The sequence below is a fragment of the Aedes albopictus genome, chromosome 1, assembly GCF_035046485.1.
Source record: "Aedes albopictus strain Foshan chromosome 1, AalbF5, whole genome shotgun sequence".
Classification (NCBI taxonomy): Eukaryota; Metazoa; Arthropoda; class Insecta; order Diptera; family Culicidae; genus Aedes; species Aedes albopictus.
The window spans coordinates 285,324,456-285,341,771 of record NC_085136.1 but is presented as its reverse complement, the minus strand read 5'-3'; the positions used below and the strand labels follow the sequence as shown (position 1 = coordinate 285,341,771).

Sequence of the window (17,316 nt, the reverse complement as noted above, 5' to 3'; positions counted from 1 at the left end):
AGAAATCCTAGAAGGAGCTCCGGGATGAACCCGTGCAGGAGTCACCGCAGGAATCTCATAAAAGAGCAATACTGGAAAACTTTTAGAAGTAATTCCAAGAGAATCATGGATCTGGTATATTTTTCACCGACCGGAGTCCAGCTCATTAGTGTCTTTTTATGTCTGCTTTACCCGCAATAGCAAATAGTAATCTTATGCGCTCTCCAAATTCAGGTAATCCAGTGCAATAGGGTCTGGGACCAATTGGGCAGGAGCACCTATTTTGGGCACTTGCTGCTATAACTCAGTCAATTTCAAACCAATTGATTTGAATTTTTGTACATGGCTAGATACTGTGCGTATCTGATCGTGTTTCAAAAATTAAGTCAATCGGTTCGAAATTGACTGAGATATAGCAGCAAGTGCCCAAAATAGGTGCTCCTGCCCAAATGATCCCAGACCCTACTTTGAATCATGATTTCTTCTGCTTTTAACCAATAGAATTTTTTGAACAAAGGCTTTTCTGAAACGTTATACCGTATACTGAAACCGTATGGTATGTTGGTTTCTGCCTGGAACTTCCTGCTCTGTGTAGCACTTTCTTCATCAAATGGCAGAGCTTGCATCTAAGTGGATCCAAATCTTTCAAAAATACTTTTGTTACAGATCTTTTCCCATGCAACCTAAATTTCAATGAAATTACAGCTATTCAATTGCGTATTTATCTAAAGTTGCTCCGATCGGTGTAGGATGTCTTGTCGAGTTCTGTCTTTACCTCAGCTAAACCCGTACACTGCTTAGGAAGACTTTATCTCGGAACAACAGCCTGCATCCAGCTACGTTAGGTTAGGATCCAAGCAACAAAGAGCAACACACAATGCTGATGACAGAGAGAAGCACCCACCCACCTAGAGCCGGTCGGTGTGGCGTGCTGGTGCAGCCGTACAGAGCTCCGGTTGCGGAGAAAAATATGCATGTAAAACATTGGCTTTCCCAGTTTGCCAGTGCATAATAATGTAGCTCCAGCAGCCATCTATCTCCCCTGGTAACAGATGGTAACCCGCCAACGCCGGACCAGGAGCCTGAGCGAGCGAACGCTGCTGGTGCTGGTGCTGGCTGCCGTGGCCAAAATGGTGGCTCTATCAGGTCAAACACATATGCCCTAGTCCAAGTCGGTTGAATTCGGTATTGACTTGGAATGGAAGGGTGCGGTGCAACCGGGAGAAGGGAGTTCAGTTCGATTGAAAGCTGCCAGTTCTCTAAAATCATCGTCGTCCTCGTCGCTTGCCGTCGTCAGCACTGGGGATTGAGTTGCCTAGGATGCAGGCGAGCAGGGCAGTGCCACCCACCAGAAGTCACACAGCTACACGCTTGGATCAAATTCGATGGAAATGAGATAGAAATTTATGGAGATACCACGAGAATCGCTGTGGCTGTGGTGGATTCCGGCGGGTGGTACATGTGAGGTGAAAGGGTGCAACCGATGTCGAATAAAATGCAGGCGTTGTCGATTTTTGGTAAATTGCAGTGTTCTTGATTTGATTGTTGAAACATGACTCGGAGTATGGCTGCCGCCAGTCGGGATTGAACATATTTTCGTATCAGATGGAAAAGGCTGGCTGAAAATTACGACAAATGAAGCCAAATGCAGGAACATTGCCGGAATCAAGTGCGGTTGATGCACATGCAATTGAAATCGAAATTTAATCACGACTGCGACAGTGGATAATGATCGAGTATTGCCATCTCTCTGGATTTGTCTTACTTCGAAAAAGTAATGTTACTTAAACATCATACATTTCAAATAATATTTTAAATTTTTGTTCTGCTCAATAAAGTAGGTAATCAAAATTTGAACCAAATTGCGGCTTTCTGAGTCAGTGCAAATTTTAAATGATTTTTTCTCCCACATGGAAATAATTTACTACGGCAAAATCGTATGTACATGAATGCCACGGGTATAAGCTTTCTGTTGAATGGTAAAAAGTTTGCATTTGCACCGAATTTCATTGAAATATTTGGTTTTTCATCAACAATGATTTTAATCTTAATTTGAACCAATTTTAATCTTAATTTGAACTACTGGCGGCAGCAGCTCGAGCAACTCACAAAACAGCCAATTCCATGCTAAACAATGAAAAATCACATGAATCTGCTAATTCTCATACCTATTTTTCATTATGCAGTAGAATCTCAACTCCGAATGTTCGAAATTCTTTAGGAATTTGGAAACTAAATTTGGATATTTTCATCCCCCAAGAGTAAACAAAGCAACCACTAGCGCAATCTACAGGCCAACACTAGAAGCTCATCCCCGTTTACTAGTTCAAATTTAGATTACAAATGGTTCAACTTAAGATAACATTCTCCAAGTAAGAATCACTTAAATTTGATAATTTTATGACAAATAATGCGGAATATTATTCGATTGGTCGAATCTACGATAAATAAGCTTTCATTTGACGTGTTCACATATTGCGTGTGATACAATGCATGAGTTGTACGAGTGCACCGAAAATGTGCTTTCTCTTGGGGGAAATTAGTGAAATCACAGTGATTTTTCAATTGCCTGTTTTCCATGACAAAAACGCTTTTTTCAATGTTTTTTAAGTCCATGTTATCAGGTTATAGATTTATAGATTTATAGCTCTTCAAAGATTCCAAAACTTTATTTTAGAGAAATAACAGGAAATACTACTGAGAAATTTTAGAAGGATTTTCAAGAGAAACCTCCGAAGAAACGTGTTTAGGAGTTCCAGAAGTCATTATTTTAAGAATCTGAAGAGGAGAGAATCCCCGAATAAAATTAATATCACAGAAGAAATTTCTGAAACCATCCCAGAAAAAACTCTAAAAGGAGCACATGAATGCTTTGGAACATCTCAAAACAACCTTCTTGAAGAATCTTAAAATAAGTATCAAGTGGAATAACAGAAAAATTCCTGAAAACCATTTTTTCCATTCCGCTTCAGAGTTCAAAAATATTTTTTTGTCCGGTTGATTGAACATACAAGATTCAATGATTATTTAACACTATCACTGCCATGCTTCCAAAACAATTGGAACGGTAATTTGAAGATTCTATAACTCGGCCATTTTTCATCCGATTTGCAAAATTTTGAAACCTATGAATGTTTTAGCCTTGGATGAATATAAAATGTTTGAAATATCGATTGGACCAAAGTTGTATTTCTAAGTACTCAAAGACTCGGAGTAAATACTTCAACAACCGCAGTTTTTCACCATTACAAAGTAACGAAAAATAACGAAAAAATCATTGCGACAATCCCTGTGTTGTATAGTTTGAAAAAAAATCGCGTGAACATAAAACATTTTCCGCAGTTCCTACGGAGCTCCCTTGCCAATTTCCTTAAGAATTTTATGCTTAGGCAATTTCTTTAAAGATTCCTTCAGCAAAGACATTGTTTTCGTTTTGGTATTTCATCAGATGCAGAACAAATGCATTTTCTTCAGAAAGAAATTCTTTCTTTGTAATTCGCCCCCATAATGCTGGGAACTGGTTTTGCGAAATTTCGAGAGTTTTGTTTATATCTGAACATACACTATAATAAACAATAGTTCATCCATTGGAACCATAAAAACACATAATGATTTATCTATTAAGACCAACAAAGTGTTTGTTTTACACCAGGATTAGTTTTATCATCCATTTTTATCCTCACTTGCAAAAACGAGTTACCTAGATCTAGCATTAAGGGGGTGAATTGTCTGTGAACCAGCAAGTAAATATAAATTTACAAAAAAATATGCTGATATTTTTTTCAGTTATTCCAGTGTGAAAACATGGGAATGTTGTTTGAGAAGGAATTGAAATTCCCAGGAAAATTCCAAATGAATTTTCATACGGACTGTCATAGAAAAAAAACCGTAGAAATTTTCGAAAATTGCTTGATAAATTCCCATCAGAATTTCCAAGGTAGTTCTCATAGAAGTGGCAGAAGAAATTGCCAAATGAAATTCTGAATAAAAATCGGAAAAAGATTCTAATGGATTTGTCGGTGAAATTTCAAGGGAAAATTTTGCAAGCATTCATAAGAAAAATCTTTTTTCAATCTTATTCTGGTTTTTCACAGAATGAATGTCTGAAGGACCTCTCAAAGAAAATTCCGAATGAAAATCGCGAGAAACTCCCAAAATATTTGCTCGACGAATTTTAAAGAAATTTACGATCGGTTTGCTTAAGACAATGCCAGAGAATATCCTAAAAGAGTTGCTGGAGGATTGACTCTTCAAAGAAATAACTGAAGGCATTTAGGAATTAGCAAATGAACTATCAAAGCTACTTCAGGAGGAAATGCCAAAATAATCTTGAAACAATTGCTGAAGATTTTTTTCAAAATAATATCCCGAAAAAATCTTTAAAATATTTGCTTGAGAAATTCTCAAAAGGATTGTCGATTAAATTCCTAAAAAAGTGGAAATGCGGGGGATATTCTCAAAAAATCTGCCGCAGAAACATCACCGAAGAATTCATGGCGACATCCATTTATTACGTAACGCTAAAATCGATATTGTTTTTTTGCTCTGATGTTTGAATCGGACAACAAAATTCGCTATATTATAACCAATTTGATGGAAGCTTAGAAGTTTTTAAAATTACGGTTTCCTTGTATTGCTCTGATTTTTGAGTCCGCTACAAAAAAAAAAGAATACATAATTTCGTGGAGCAGTGGTCACACGTTCACTGCATAAGTAAATAATCATGGGGGTTCGATCCCAGTCCCGGCACTTACAATTTTTCGTTAGCTGATTAACCCCCCCATCCCGGTCCGGCTGGCACAGACCCTTTTCTGAGCTTATAGCTCTTAATGTTCATCCGCATATTAAGTAACGCACAGAGGGGAGGGAGGAGTCCACCGCTGTGTTACACTCCATACTAAAATTCAAAATTCCTCATACAATAGTTGTAACGTGGGGGAGGAAGGGGATTTAAAATTGGAAAATTTTGCGTTACGTAATATGCGAATGAACCCTAACGTACCCGAATAATTGGATATCGACAAATGGCAACTCATAATGGACCGTCAATCGGACTGGAAAAGGAACAAGAGTCACACATCAACACCATCGTATTCATACTTCTACCATGGACACAGAGTAGAAAGTGAAATCATCACATAGGCAACCAGTTCCATATAGTAGAATTAGAATAGAAAACATTAAGGCGAAACTGGAAGCATTTTCTCATTTTTCGGTTTTTGATTTTTTATTAAATAATGAAGCCATATTTTCGAAATCGGTTTTTGTGCACACGTAGAGTATGGATCAAGGTATCTTCGGAATTTTTTCGAGGTGGACAATGTTTTCCATTTTTGCAGAAACCATTTTTTGTGAAATTTTGTTCAAAAATGGTTTCTGAAAAAAACGAAAAATATTTACACTACAAAAAAAAAAATCAGAAGATACCTTGATCCATACTCTACATGTGCACGGAAACCGATTTTGAAAATATTGCTTCGTTATTTAATAAAAAATCAAAAACCAAAAAGTGAGGAAATGCTTACAGTTTCGCCTTAAAGGCGTTGTCAAATTGTAACTGCTCACGTAGTGCCCAAGTGGACAACAGAGCTGTAAATGAGGCTAAGCGGTAAAGAATTAAAAAAAAAACGACAATTTGTGAAGAAGTTGTTAATTTAACAATCAAACTTCTCTCAATTGTCTAGAAATATTTTTCCCATGTCCACGTAATTATTTTCAAGAAATACTACAGAGTGTTCTCGCGATAAATGTAGAGTTCGAAAAAAAAAAGAAAATTAAAAAAATGTATTATAGGAACGTAATGCTGTAAAGATTTTATAGTTGTCAGATATTTCTGTGCAATATGTTTACTTCACCAATACGGGTAACTCAACATCAAAAAATGTATAGAAACGCTTTTTAAAATTTGAAAAAGTAATTTCAAATATCAAAAAAATTGGAAATCGGATGAAAAACGACTGAGATATCAAAAGTACAATAATACTGTTCCCACTGTTTCGAGGCATGGCAGTAGGAGTGTTGAGAAATCAATATATTTATATTCGCTAAGCACAGTAGGTATATCGTTTCACTCAATCTTAAGTGTGCAGTTAATGACAATTTGGAATGACTAGCACCCAGGCGGAGTAAAAGTTGTCCGTGCTCAAGATGTAGCTGGAATAGCTATCAAATAGCAACTCATCAGATGTTCGGTGCACTCCAATTAATCCTTGTTAAGGGTGCGACAACGGGCTTGTTGAGTGTTATCCGTTAGAAATAATTCAATATCCATGGGGCGCACAGCGGAAAAATCGACCCATAAAACGGATCTTTTAACGCCACTGGTTCCGGTACGTGATGTTGACCATTTTTGACATAAAAAAGTACGAGAAATCGATTGGTGCTAAACTCATTCACCGCACGGCACGGGAAGTGATATATTTTGCCCCACTTTGCCTTTTTTCATACAAGAAGAGAATCAATATGTACTTTCAAACAACAAAACCCACTTTAAATCGTTGAAAATATCTGCACGTGTAATTAGAGGTCAATAGCAATCATAAAAAAACATAAAATATCCTTTCAAATGCTCATTTTGCCCCATGTGCCCTAATAACTGCTGAAAATTCACATTTTTACCTAATTATGCTTAATGCTACTGATCTGAAGTTGACTTTTTTGGCATTAACAGTAAGCGCTCAATCTATAATCACCAGAATCATCTTCGGGAGATGTCCAATTTGCCCCATTTTGTCATATTTTCATAGAAAATGAGATTTAAAATGTATGTATAAGAAATAGATACTGCTAAGAACGTTGAAATTAGTTTTATGTGCAATTGGAAGCTAACAGTAGTCATGTGCATATATGAAAGAACTTTTCCCCATTTTACCCTACATGCCCAAAAACTGCTGAATAATAACAAATTTTGTATGGTTTTGTAGTGTCACTGGTTGCAAAACATGAAGTCATTGATCATTTTTGATAAACCAGAATCATTCTCGGAAAGATACAAATAGCTGTCCATTTTACCCCAATTTGCCCTGATTTTTTATCAATTAATGAATAAATTAATGTCCCTTATCTGCATTGGTACTGAATCAAATGTTATCGAAAAAATAGTGATATGAATAAAAAAAGTAAACAAAAAAACATTTATATATATATATAAAAAAAGTAAAAAAAAAACATTTATATATATATATATATATTTCTATAATTTCAGCTTTTGATGTGGAATTAGGGGTATAATGTGCGTTTCATTAAATGTGTCAAATATGCACAAAACATTAAGTTAATCATTTTTGTCTCGAAGGCGTCTTAAACTTTAGACTTAAAGCACTGATATGTATATTTTTAAGAAGCCTCATTTAATCAGTTTTGCGCATATTTGACATATATTAAGATTAAGATTGAAGTTTTTATTATGCCCTTAATTGTGATAAGAAAAAATATCATATACTTTAACTGTACTTTCAATTACATTGGTTTAGTAGTAGTACCAGAAGTCGATCAATTTGGACATAAGCAAATGCGGGCAATGAATATATTCATGAGATGACATGAATTGCGCTGTTCTTCAACGATGTCGTGTTACTGTTGGGATCGGAATACATACGTTCTTGTATATGCTGACGACCTCAAAATTTTTCTGGCCATAAAATCTGGTGAAGACTGCTTGCGACTTCAAGAACGTATACATATTTTTGTAGAGTGGTGTAAGCTGAACAAGCTGATAATTAGCGTTGGAAAATGCACGGTAATTACCTTTCACCGATCTAAGCGCCCTATCATCTTTGACTACAATATTGATGGGAATGCTCTCGAGCGTGTCGACCGAGACAATCAACTAACTTTCAACCAGCATACATCCAGCATTATTTCGAAAGCAACACGGCAACTGGGATTCATCACGAAAGTTTCCCGCGATTTTACGGATCCTCACTGCCTTAAAGCTCTCTATTGTGCTCTAGTACGTCCCATACTTGAAAACGCCTCTATTATATGGACACCTTATCAGCTTTCGTGGAACATCAGGATAGAACGCATCCAACGCAGATTCATAAGGGTTGCACTGCGGAATTTGTCTTGGCGTGATCCACAAAACCTCCCGCCATATATTGAGAGATGTCGGCTTCTTGGACTCGATTCGTTGCAGCGACGGTGAAACATCCAGCACTCTACGTTCGTTGTGAAGTTGCTTAACGGCGAAATTGACGCACCCTCTCTTCTGTCACGAATCAACTTCCGAGCTATGGAGAGGCAACTAAGGTCTTCGGCTTTGTTGTTAACTGAATTTCACAGAACAGCATACGGCTTCTACGAACCATTAACTGCGTGCGTTCGAACCTTTTCGTTACTCGATGAGATATTTGTTTTTGGTGAAAGTTCTAGATGTTTTAAGAGAAAAGTGTCAAATTCCAGTTTGCTATAGTTTTTAGTTTAAATATTCATGTAGACTTAAGTCAGATTAATTAAATAAATAAATAAATAAATAAATAAATAAATAAATAAATAAAAAAAAATCATGACGAATTGGGGCAAAATGAACAGCTATTTGTACCCTCCCGTGAATTGCTAATAAAGCTAATCGATAAACCGTATTTGTACATATAAATGGTTAAACTTTCATTGCATTCGATCCATTGAATCCGGAGATATAACAGCTTAAAGTTGGCTATCGGATAATTATACCTTTTACTGTACTTCTCTGATTTTTTGATACGTTACACCAAATTTCCTAATTTGGTTGATAAAAAGATAAAAGGGAATGTCCATAAATTACGTCACGCTAAAATTTACCATTTGCCTAAATCAGACTTTTTGTATGAGGCCTATGAAATTTTTGCATGGGTTGTCACACTTTGCTGACCCCCCCCCCCCTCTCCGCTTAAAGCAGCGTGACGTAATTTATGGACGTTCTCAACCCAGGGTACCCCTTTGGTCCGAGAATTGTTTTATTGCTCCTAACCAAAATTTGGCCCCTTCAACGTATTTTCCCTGAAACAACAATGCAATAGCTTTCAAACAAAAAAAGTATATAATTGGTAAACAGATTAAAAAGTTATGATTTAAAAAAAAATAAGTTTTTAAATACTTTGTTTTTAAGGACCACTGTATCTGAAAATTGGTCACCCTAATGACAATTTAAAAAAAAACAGTTCTACATTAGCACTGTATTAGCACGCAAGGCGAATAATGGTGCTGTTTGGTTACTTGGGTTCATTTAAAAAGTTAGACCACTACGACCTTCAATTACTCCCAGGTGATACTATGTAAACCAACTGCTGAAGTTGTTTCCCCTATGGGAGTATCGTTCTCTCAAGACTTCTGAAATAGGATATTTTCAAAAGTTTGTCTTTCTTTCATGTGTAAATAATTGCTAGATATGAAAATGTCATGTGATGGAAAAAAACAAAAGAATATTTAAGGTGAAGATATGTCGAAGCCACACCTCGAATTTTCAAGAGCACAAATCTGAAGAACCAAATGGCGGATTGCACTGAAAAGTTGATCGATTGGTCGCTACCAGCGGCTGATCAATCGATCAACTTTTCAGAGCTTTGTGATATTTGGTTCTTCAGATTTGTGCTTTTGAAAATTCAAGGTGTGGCTCCGTTCTATATTCACCTTAATGTCTTTAGATATTGGCAGTAATTAAAATATATTTCTTTGAAGATTTTCAATACTCACAGCTTGAGCTCGTCAATACGACTTTACCTGAAAGAAGAAAGAGTATTTGATTACAATCCAATCAATTAACATATAACCTAACATTAGTAATAGCTTCTCAGTATGTATTTTTAAAGGCATCGAAACAAAACAGTGATAAAGCAAAATTCATCTTTAAATTCCATCTCAAACCATTCACGCCAACAAATTCCGCGTTTGAAGACGCGCACGTGATTAAACAGCCACCTTGTCAAACCACAACAATCTCCATCCCAGTCCAGACTTGAAACCACAAAACATCAGCTGAAATGGTACTGTGCCGTGCATGACAATTAATCCTGCTTCCTGTTGTCTCGCAGCGAGTGCGTGCCTACCCAACCGACACCACTTCTCGAGCAGGTATTCCCTCAAATATTTCGTTGTGGACGCAACGCAACTACGAACAGAATTGGAAAGAAAACGATCGAATCGATTCATTTACTGGCGATGGTGTCTTTCTAACACACTCAATGCGGAATGATCGAAACCATTCGATCTGCATTTCAAATTATTTGCAAAAGGTGGCTTACTCTTTTGCAAAACAAACAGATTGGCAGGTTTCCGCGAAAAACATATATGTGTTCAATACACCGATTGTAAGAAACGTAAACGATAAACACAATAACCCATATCTTGTCAGCCAGACGCTACGCGCCAGCCGTCTGCACGCCTCGCCTGTCCTCCCTACAATCTCAATCGCACACACCTCTCGTCATAATTGATGATTGACCAATGACCAGCTAGGTATCACCAATCGAAACCGGGACGTCCGCGTCCGTCCGAGCCCCGAAAAGGGTTATCAAAATATAAAAGCACCGGGCCCAACCGCAATTTAGTTCAGTCAGCTGAGAACAAGTTTTGCGGTTAGCCACGTGCGCGCGCGCGTCCGGTCCGTCTGAACTTCAGACTCTGCTGAAGATCTCGTCGTGGGTCGGTTGGTCGGTCAGAAGCCAACCAGCTGCTGTCTTGTTCCTGCGTCGCGTCTTGCGTCCTTCCTGTTCCAAGTTCGGTGCGAAGAAAGTCGAAAAGTTGTAGAATGGCTTTCGGTCGTCGTGCGGTGCCAGTGGCAGTTGTGGTGTTGGTTTGGCTGCTGTTGGGGCAGGCTTTGATTACGATGGTGGTGGAGACTGCTGCATCTACTGCTGGAGGCGCTGCTGGTGCAGAAGAAGAAGGTTAGCGCCCTTTGCTGCTGCGTATGGAATGCTGTCTCTCAACTCCCAATAACGTTGGTGGATGGGAGCTTACGCTTTCTGTGCTGTGTGGTTGCGGTTTTGGCGGGATCGGATTGGGAAGAGTGATGTGAAGTGTACGGTTGGGACTTCAATAGTAAGGAATTTTGCATTTCTTAAGCGATGATTTATTTGAATTTAAAACACCAAAACCTTCATTTAGGTACAAGTCGGGACCGCCTAAATGGAGTTTAGAACGATTGAAAAGTAGTTTAAGAAGAGCGAGTGGCCTGGAGATTTAAAGGGGGCCATGCGGAGTTGCAGAGGGATTTCATGGGAGTTTCAGGAGGGGAGGAGGGCTCCAAGAGTATTTTCGGAGAGTTTTGAAGAGTCTCAGTTGCGTTACGGGGTCCGAGGGGCTTTCAGGGGGATTTCAAAGGCATTCCGGAAAGCTTGAGAGGATTTTTGGGGAGTTTGAAAGGCGTTTCTCACGCGTTACGTAGGCGTTTTCGGTGGTTTGTGAGGGTCTCAGGTGCGTTACATGGGGTTCGAGGGGATTTTATATGGGTTTCGAAGCCAATTCAGAAAGCTTCAGATGACGTTTGGCAAGTTTCAGAGGCGTTATTCAGGCGTTGCGTAGGCGTTTTTGGGGGTTTCAGAGGGTATCAGGTTCGTTACACGGTGTCCGAGGGGGCTTTAGGGGAATTTCGAGGGCGTTTTAGAAGGCCTCAGAGGACAGGAAGGTTTGAGGATCATTAAGGGGTTCTACAGTTTCTGAAAATACATTTTGAATCACATTGCAGGGAGATTTCAGCGGCGCTTTAAAGCGTTTCATAATCACTTCAGGTGGTTTCAAAAGTGATTCAAGACGTTGCAGATTGTTTACGATTGTAGAGCCGATGACCTATAATCAAGGAAGCTCTTAGAGATTCTTAAACAAACATTGAACTTACCGATTGTTAGCACAAAGTTGCATGAGGCTGTGTAAGTATGATTTTTATTCAATTATTCAAGCACACAAGTTATGCATGTAGATTCGGTGACTTATGTTCTAGAAAGTTTTTAGGAAACATTTAACAGTTCCAAACCAATCCTACCCCCTCTTCGATTGTGTTCAGAACAGTTAGAGTACTTAAGATTCACATCTCTGGTTATGGAATGTTATCCAAAGTTTGCCCACGCTTCCAAATTATTTTGATCAGAATTCGGGCAAACGGCATTCGGCTAAACGGCATGCAGCCAAATGGCCTGGCACTTCAATCTTCTACTCACTCTCTCTTTTTAAACTTTTCTGCAACCTTGCACTCCATTTAGGTAATTGACTGAATCCATTTCGGTAAAAATTATTTTTAGGCAGTCCAAACTCATTACCTAAATGGAGGTTGGGGTTCTATGACAAAAGAAAAAGGACAAATGACAAACGGTCGAAAGTCAAAAAGTCGAAGGTCATAAGGTCCACGGTCAAAAGGTCGAAAGGACAAAATGTCGAAGGGTTAAAAGGTCAAAAGGTCTTAAGGTCATAAAAATACAGGCCAAGTTGCAATAATTACGAAAAGTAAGAAAGAAGTGGATAAAAAGGATTTAAGATTATTTTCATTCGTTTTTTTTTTCATTCGGCCTTTCGATCTTTTGATCAAGCTCGCTATTTGGTGAAAACATTCGCGAAATGATGCGATTTGCTTTTGACGACGAATACGTTTTCACCCTTCCTCGCTTCATCAAACCATCATTCATTTATTTAGTTAACATCAAATTCATGATAATACTGAATCAACAATTTGCTGCCAAAATACTCGATTTGCAGCTGCAGCTCTCCAACGTCGGTCACGCCCAACACTCGCCAGATCACGCTCCACCTGGTCCGCCCATCGTGCTCTCTGCGCTCCACGTCTTCTTGTACCAACCGGATGGTTAGCAAACACCAACTTTGCAGGGTTGTGGTCCGGCATTCTTGCAACATGCCCTGCCCATCGTATCCTTCCGGCTTTGGCCACTTTCTGGATGCTGGGTTCGCCGTAAAGTGCAGCGAGCTCATGGTTCATCCTTCTCCGCCACACACCGTTCTCCTGCACGCCGCCAAAGATCGTCCTTAGAACCCGTCGCTCGAAAACTCCGAGTGCTTGCAGGTCCTCCTCGAGCATCGTCCATGTCTCGTGTCCGTAGAGAACCACCGGTCTTATTAACGTCTTGTACATGGTACATTTGGTGCGGGGGTGAATCTTTTTTGACCGCAGTTTCTTCTGGAGCCCATAGTAGGCACGACTTCCACTGATGATGCGCCTTCGTATTTCACGGCTCACGTTATTATCAGCCGTTAGCAAGGAACCGAGGTAAACGAATTCTTCTACCACCTCGAAAGTATCACCGTCTATCGTAACATTGCTGCCAAGGCTTGTCCTGTCTCGCTCAGTCCCACCTACCAGCATGTACTTTGTCTTAGCCGCATTCACCACCAGTCCGACCTTTGCTGCTTCACGTTTCAGGCGGGTGTACTGTTCTGCCACCGTTCCAAATGTTCTGGCAATAATATCCATGTCATCCGCAAAACAGACAAATTGGCCGGATTTCGTGAAGATCGTACCCCGGCTGTTGAGCCCGGCTCGTCGCATAACACCTTCCAGGGCAATGTTGAATAGTAGGCAGGAAAGCCCATCACCTTGTCGTAGTCCCCGTCGAGATTCGAATGAACTGGATAGTTCACCCGAAATCCTTACGTCGTTCTGCACACCGTCCATCGTTGCTCTTATCAGTCTGATAAGCTTCCCGGGAAAGCTGTTCTCGTCCATGATTTTCCATAGCTCTGTGCGGTCGATACTGTCGTATGCCGCTTTGAAGTCAATGAACAGGTGGTGCGTTGGGACCTGGTATTCACGGCATTTCTTGAGGATTTGCCGTACGGTGAAGATCTGGTCCGTTGTCGACCGGCCGTCGATGAAACCGGCTTGGTAACTTCCCACGAACTCATTTACTTCAGGTGAAAGACGACGGAAGATGATCTGGGATAGCCTTTTGTAGGCGGCATTCAAAATGGTGATCGCTCGAAAGTTCTCACACATTAACTTGTCGCCTTTCTTGTGGATGGGACAGATTATCCCTTCCTTCCACTCCTCCAGTAGCGGTTCGGTTTCCCAGATCTTGACTACTAACTGGTGCAGACAGGTGGCCAACTTTTCCGGACCCATCTTGATGAGTTCTGTTGCGATACCGTCCTTACCAGCCGCTTTGTTGTTTTTGAGCTGGTGGATGGCTTAACTTCCCTCAGCGTGGGAGTTGGTTCGTTCAATACGCTCCATACAAATTTCAAAACTTGTGTATGAACAAAAGTCAACGAGGGAGGAAGGGTGTCTGAGATGACCAAATTTGGGTCTACGTGGTTTATGAACGGTCCCATATCGTTCATCCCGCTCTTCATCAAGAAGTTCCAGCCAACAAATTGGTTCACATTACTCAACTATAACTCTACTAAGTGAGCCCTTACTCGATTAAGGAAGATTGTTTAAAATGCACAGATTTGCTTTATTTGTACAAATTAATTGGCAAATTAAGAAATATAATTGTGAAAAAAATCACGTTCTGGTGGGATTTGAACCTACGACTCCGTATTCACTAAACCAGCGCTTTAACCAACTAAGCCATAGAATAGGTAACGATTCTTCGGAATAGTTTTTGTTACGACATTAAACTAGAACCTTCTTTTATGTAGAACCCATTCAGGAAAAAAAACTATTAATGAAATTCCATTAAGGTAACATTACTTTGGTTGTGTTTAGAGAAGTTAAAGTACTTAAGATTGGGAATTAGGGAGAGAAGCAACAAGTTAGAAATTAGAAGAAGCTTATGAATGAGGGATGGAGGAGGTTCAGACTATTTAAAGAACTAAAAAGATCTTTTGAATATCGGATCAACATACATAAATTGTTATCTCTCGTTGTATTATGAATAAGGTTTATATTTAGGCTCATACATCAACTTCCCTGAAGCTCGCCTGAGATCCTTTGAAGGCTAGCAAATCCCCTCTGAAAACCCTCTGAAACCCCCTAAAATGTCTGGAAACCCTTCTCAAAGCCTTTGAAGTACCTTGAGCCGCATTAAAGGGCCTGTGAATCCTAGTGAACCCCCTCTGAAAACCCTTTAAAACACCCTGAAACGTCTTGAAACACTTTGAAACCCCCTGAGAATCCAACTGAAACGTTTTGAATCCCATTTGAAATCTTTTGCATCCAAAAATGGCCAGTGCCTCAAAAGGGATCTGACACCGTTATTGATTTGTGAAACGGCTTTCCCATTCTTTGGCCCCGGTCACCATCGCGGCCTTTGGAGGGGATTAACAGCTTGGCGACCACGAAGCCATCGTGAGTTATTGATACCAACTACTGGACAGAGTATTTATCTGTCTTCCAATTTGTCACCATTTGGAATCAGTCTGTAACCCAATGAATGCTTCCAGTGAGGCAGGTACATATGCGGTATGGATCCGAAATGATGGTAACTGTCTAACACAGCGATTGCTGGGCTGCGTTACAGTGGTTCAAATTCAGCTGCGTTACTTGCACTATAGTTTACCCGCTCAGGCTCTCTTGAAGGCTGAGTACGAGCACTTAGGACATCGGGTGCTTGCTGTTCGTAGATTTCCCGGGAACAATTTCCCGTAACATATCAAACATTTGAAAAAGGTACATGCAGCCTTATTTTTATGGCCTTCGCTTTCGCATCGCTTACACAGCTTACTCCTGTCTACGCCATTGCCGTCCCAGCTCTGAAACACCTGGAGCAAGCCTGTGGCGGCTGGTAAAAGGCCTAACAAGCACATTGACTACTCCACTTTTAACATTTCTACTTCAACGAAAGCATTGGCGGTATCCACCACAGAAAGTCGATTCAAGGCGGCCTATTTCCCTAACGGACCTTCCCGTAACGGCCACAGGTGGCCACCGACGAATTTCACGCCAACCCTTCTATGGGGCTGGCAGCACCCTCTCAGAATCGAACGAAACTTTGTGGGCATAAACAATAGGTCTTTCTAAGCAACTTTGCATATTTTGTTTTTCGAAATTTTTCAAGAGTAACATTTAAAGAGAACCTAATTTATTTTCATAGATTTTTTTCAAATCGATGTAACTCAAAAATGATAAGACCTACAAAAAGTGTTGTATGGCGGATTATCGTGAAATTCCATGAAGTTTTTTAGAAAAATATCCAAAAAATACAAAATTAATTCCTACACTGAAAAATAAAGGTTTTAAAAATTTAAATCGATATTACAAAAAACCCTATGTTTTTAAATCAATGATTTTGGTTCTGGAGAAAGGTATTTCAATTACCTACATTTTCTCCAAACAATGTTACTGTCACATATTTAAGGGAAAAAAGTTTTTCTAACAAAAACTTTTTTCATGTCCACATTAACACCGCTAGCCATGATGGTCTCCAATAGCGGAAGGTCCGAAAGAGCTTGAAACTATTGAGAAATCATCATGTCTACAGGTCGTAAGCCCTGATAAAGTGTGGAACGTTTTGATGGCTGTGATCCCTGACCATCATGTCAAAACCCAGGGATACCCAAGTGACCATACTGTTAGGGTGTAGGGGTTGCATGTGTGAGGCGCATATATTGACAGGCATTGCTATGGACCGTTAGGGCTGAGTAGGGTCGAGGAATGGATCTACGATTGCTGAATTATACTGAAAAAGTCGTGATTCAGCAGTGGTGGCACCGCTTTCCGCTTTTGTTCGGCCTTGGTGGTTTGTGTAGGGTGGTGCGTGTCGGTGTGTGTGTGCTTTGTGCGTGCGGTGCTTACGGCTTCAGCAGGGTGGTTACTTGGGTAGTGTGGGATAATTGGGTTTGGGACTGAGGGGGTCGTCGTTGATAAGGCCGACATCATTGAGTGCTCAGTGTTGGCGGTTGTATTGGTGACGATTTCTTCAGCCTTAAGATCTCATTTATACCACACACAAACTTTGGGAAGAGGGACTGCTTTGTAATGCAAGAGAGGGATTTAAACTCTGCGTTACGGGTTGGGCGAGGTCATGCAGATAGACTCAACCCAGGTGACCGTGCGGCTCGGACAGTGATGCATGAATGAGTGCGGTGTGGGTGAGGTGCGCTGCCCTGTGGGTGCAGTTGAGTCCGGGTTGGAGTGGAAAGAGACCCTTCTCTACTCTAGGTCGGTTTCGGTTGTACGGGCGTGGTAGTGTTTGTCTTATTTGTGCCGTGTTGTGCGTGATTTGCGGCTCGAGCTGCGTGGTTACTTGGGAAGTATTGTGCTCTTTAATCTAGATTTTGGTTTTAAGGTGAAGCTAAGGCTGGGCTGTGCCTCGGATTTGTTGGGCGCAGGTCGGGAGAGCTGGTGGCAGTTTGTGCTGGGGGGTTTACTCGATTGGTTATTCACTGATGGTGGCCAGTCGATCGACTTATCGGCGCTGTCTGTCATTTGGTTCTTGGGGTTTGTGCTCTCGAGGTTCGGGCGTTGCTTCGTTG

The 17,316-nt window shown here is 40.3% G+C and overlaps 2 protein-coding genes across 6 annotated transcripts in view; one reads left to right on the top strand and one right to left on the bottom strand.

The window, feature by feature from the left end:
• Positions 1-17,316, bottom strand: part of LOC109414942 (peripheral plasma membrane protein CASK) — a 676,441-nt gene that overhangs the window by 164,020 nt on the left and 495,105 nt on the right. Inside the window, exon 10 of one of the 4 annotated variants that reach the window (XM_062846946.1) lies at positions 9,652-9,678. The exons of the other annotated variants lie outside the window; for them this stretch is intronic. Coding sequence (XP_062702930.1) covers positions 9,652-9,678 — 27 coding nt within the window. The remainder of the gene's footprint in view (positions 1-9,651; positions 9,679-17,316) is intronic. 4 annotated transcript variants of the gene reach the window in all.
• The window catches only part of LOC109623068 (membrane-bound alkaline phosphatase-like), a 61,079-nt gene that overhangs the window by 17,411 nt on the left and 26,352 nt on the right, over positions 1-17,316 (top strand). Inside the window, exon 1 of one of the 2 annotated variants that reach the window (XM_062846929.1) lies at positions 10,455-10,841. The exons of the other annotated variant lie outside the window; for it this stretch is intronic. Within the exon in view, the coding sequence (XP_062702913.1) occupies positions 10,706-10,841 (136 nt within the window). The 5' untranslated portion in view covers positions 10,455-10,705. Of the gene's footprint in view, positions 1-10,454; positions 10,842-17,316 lie in introns of those variants that run through there. 2 annotated transcript variants of the gene reach the window in all.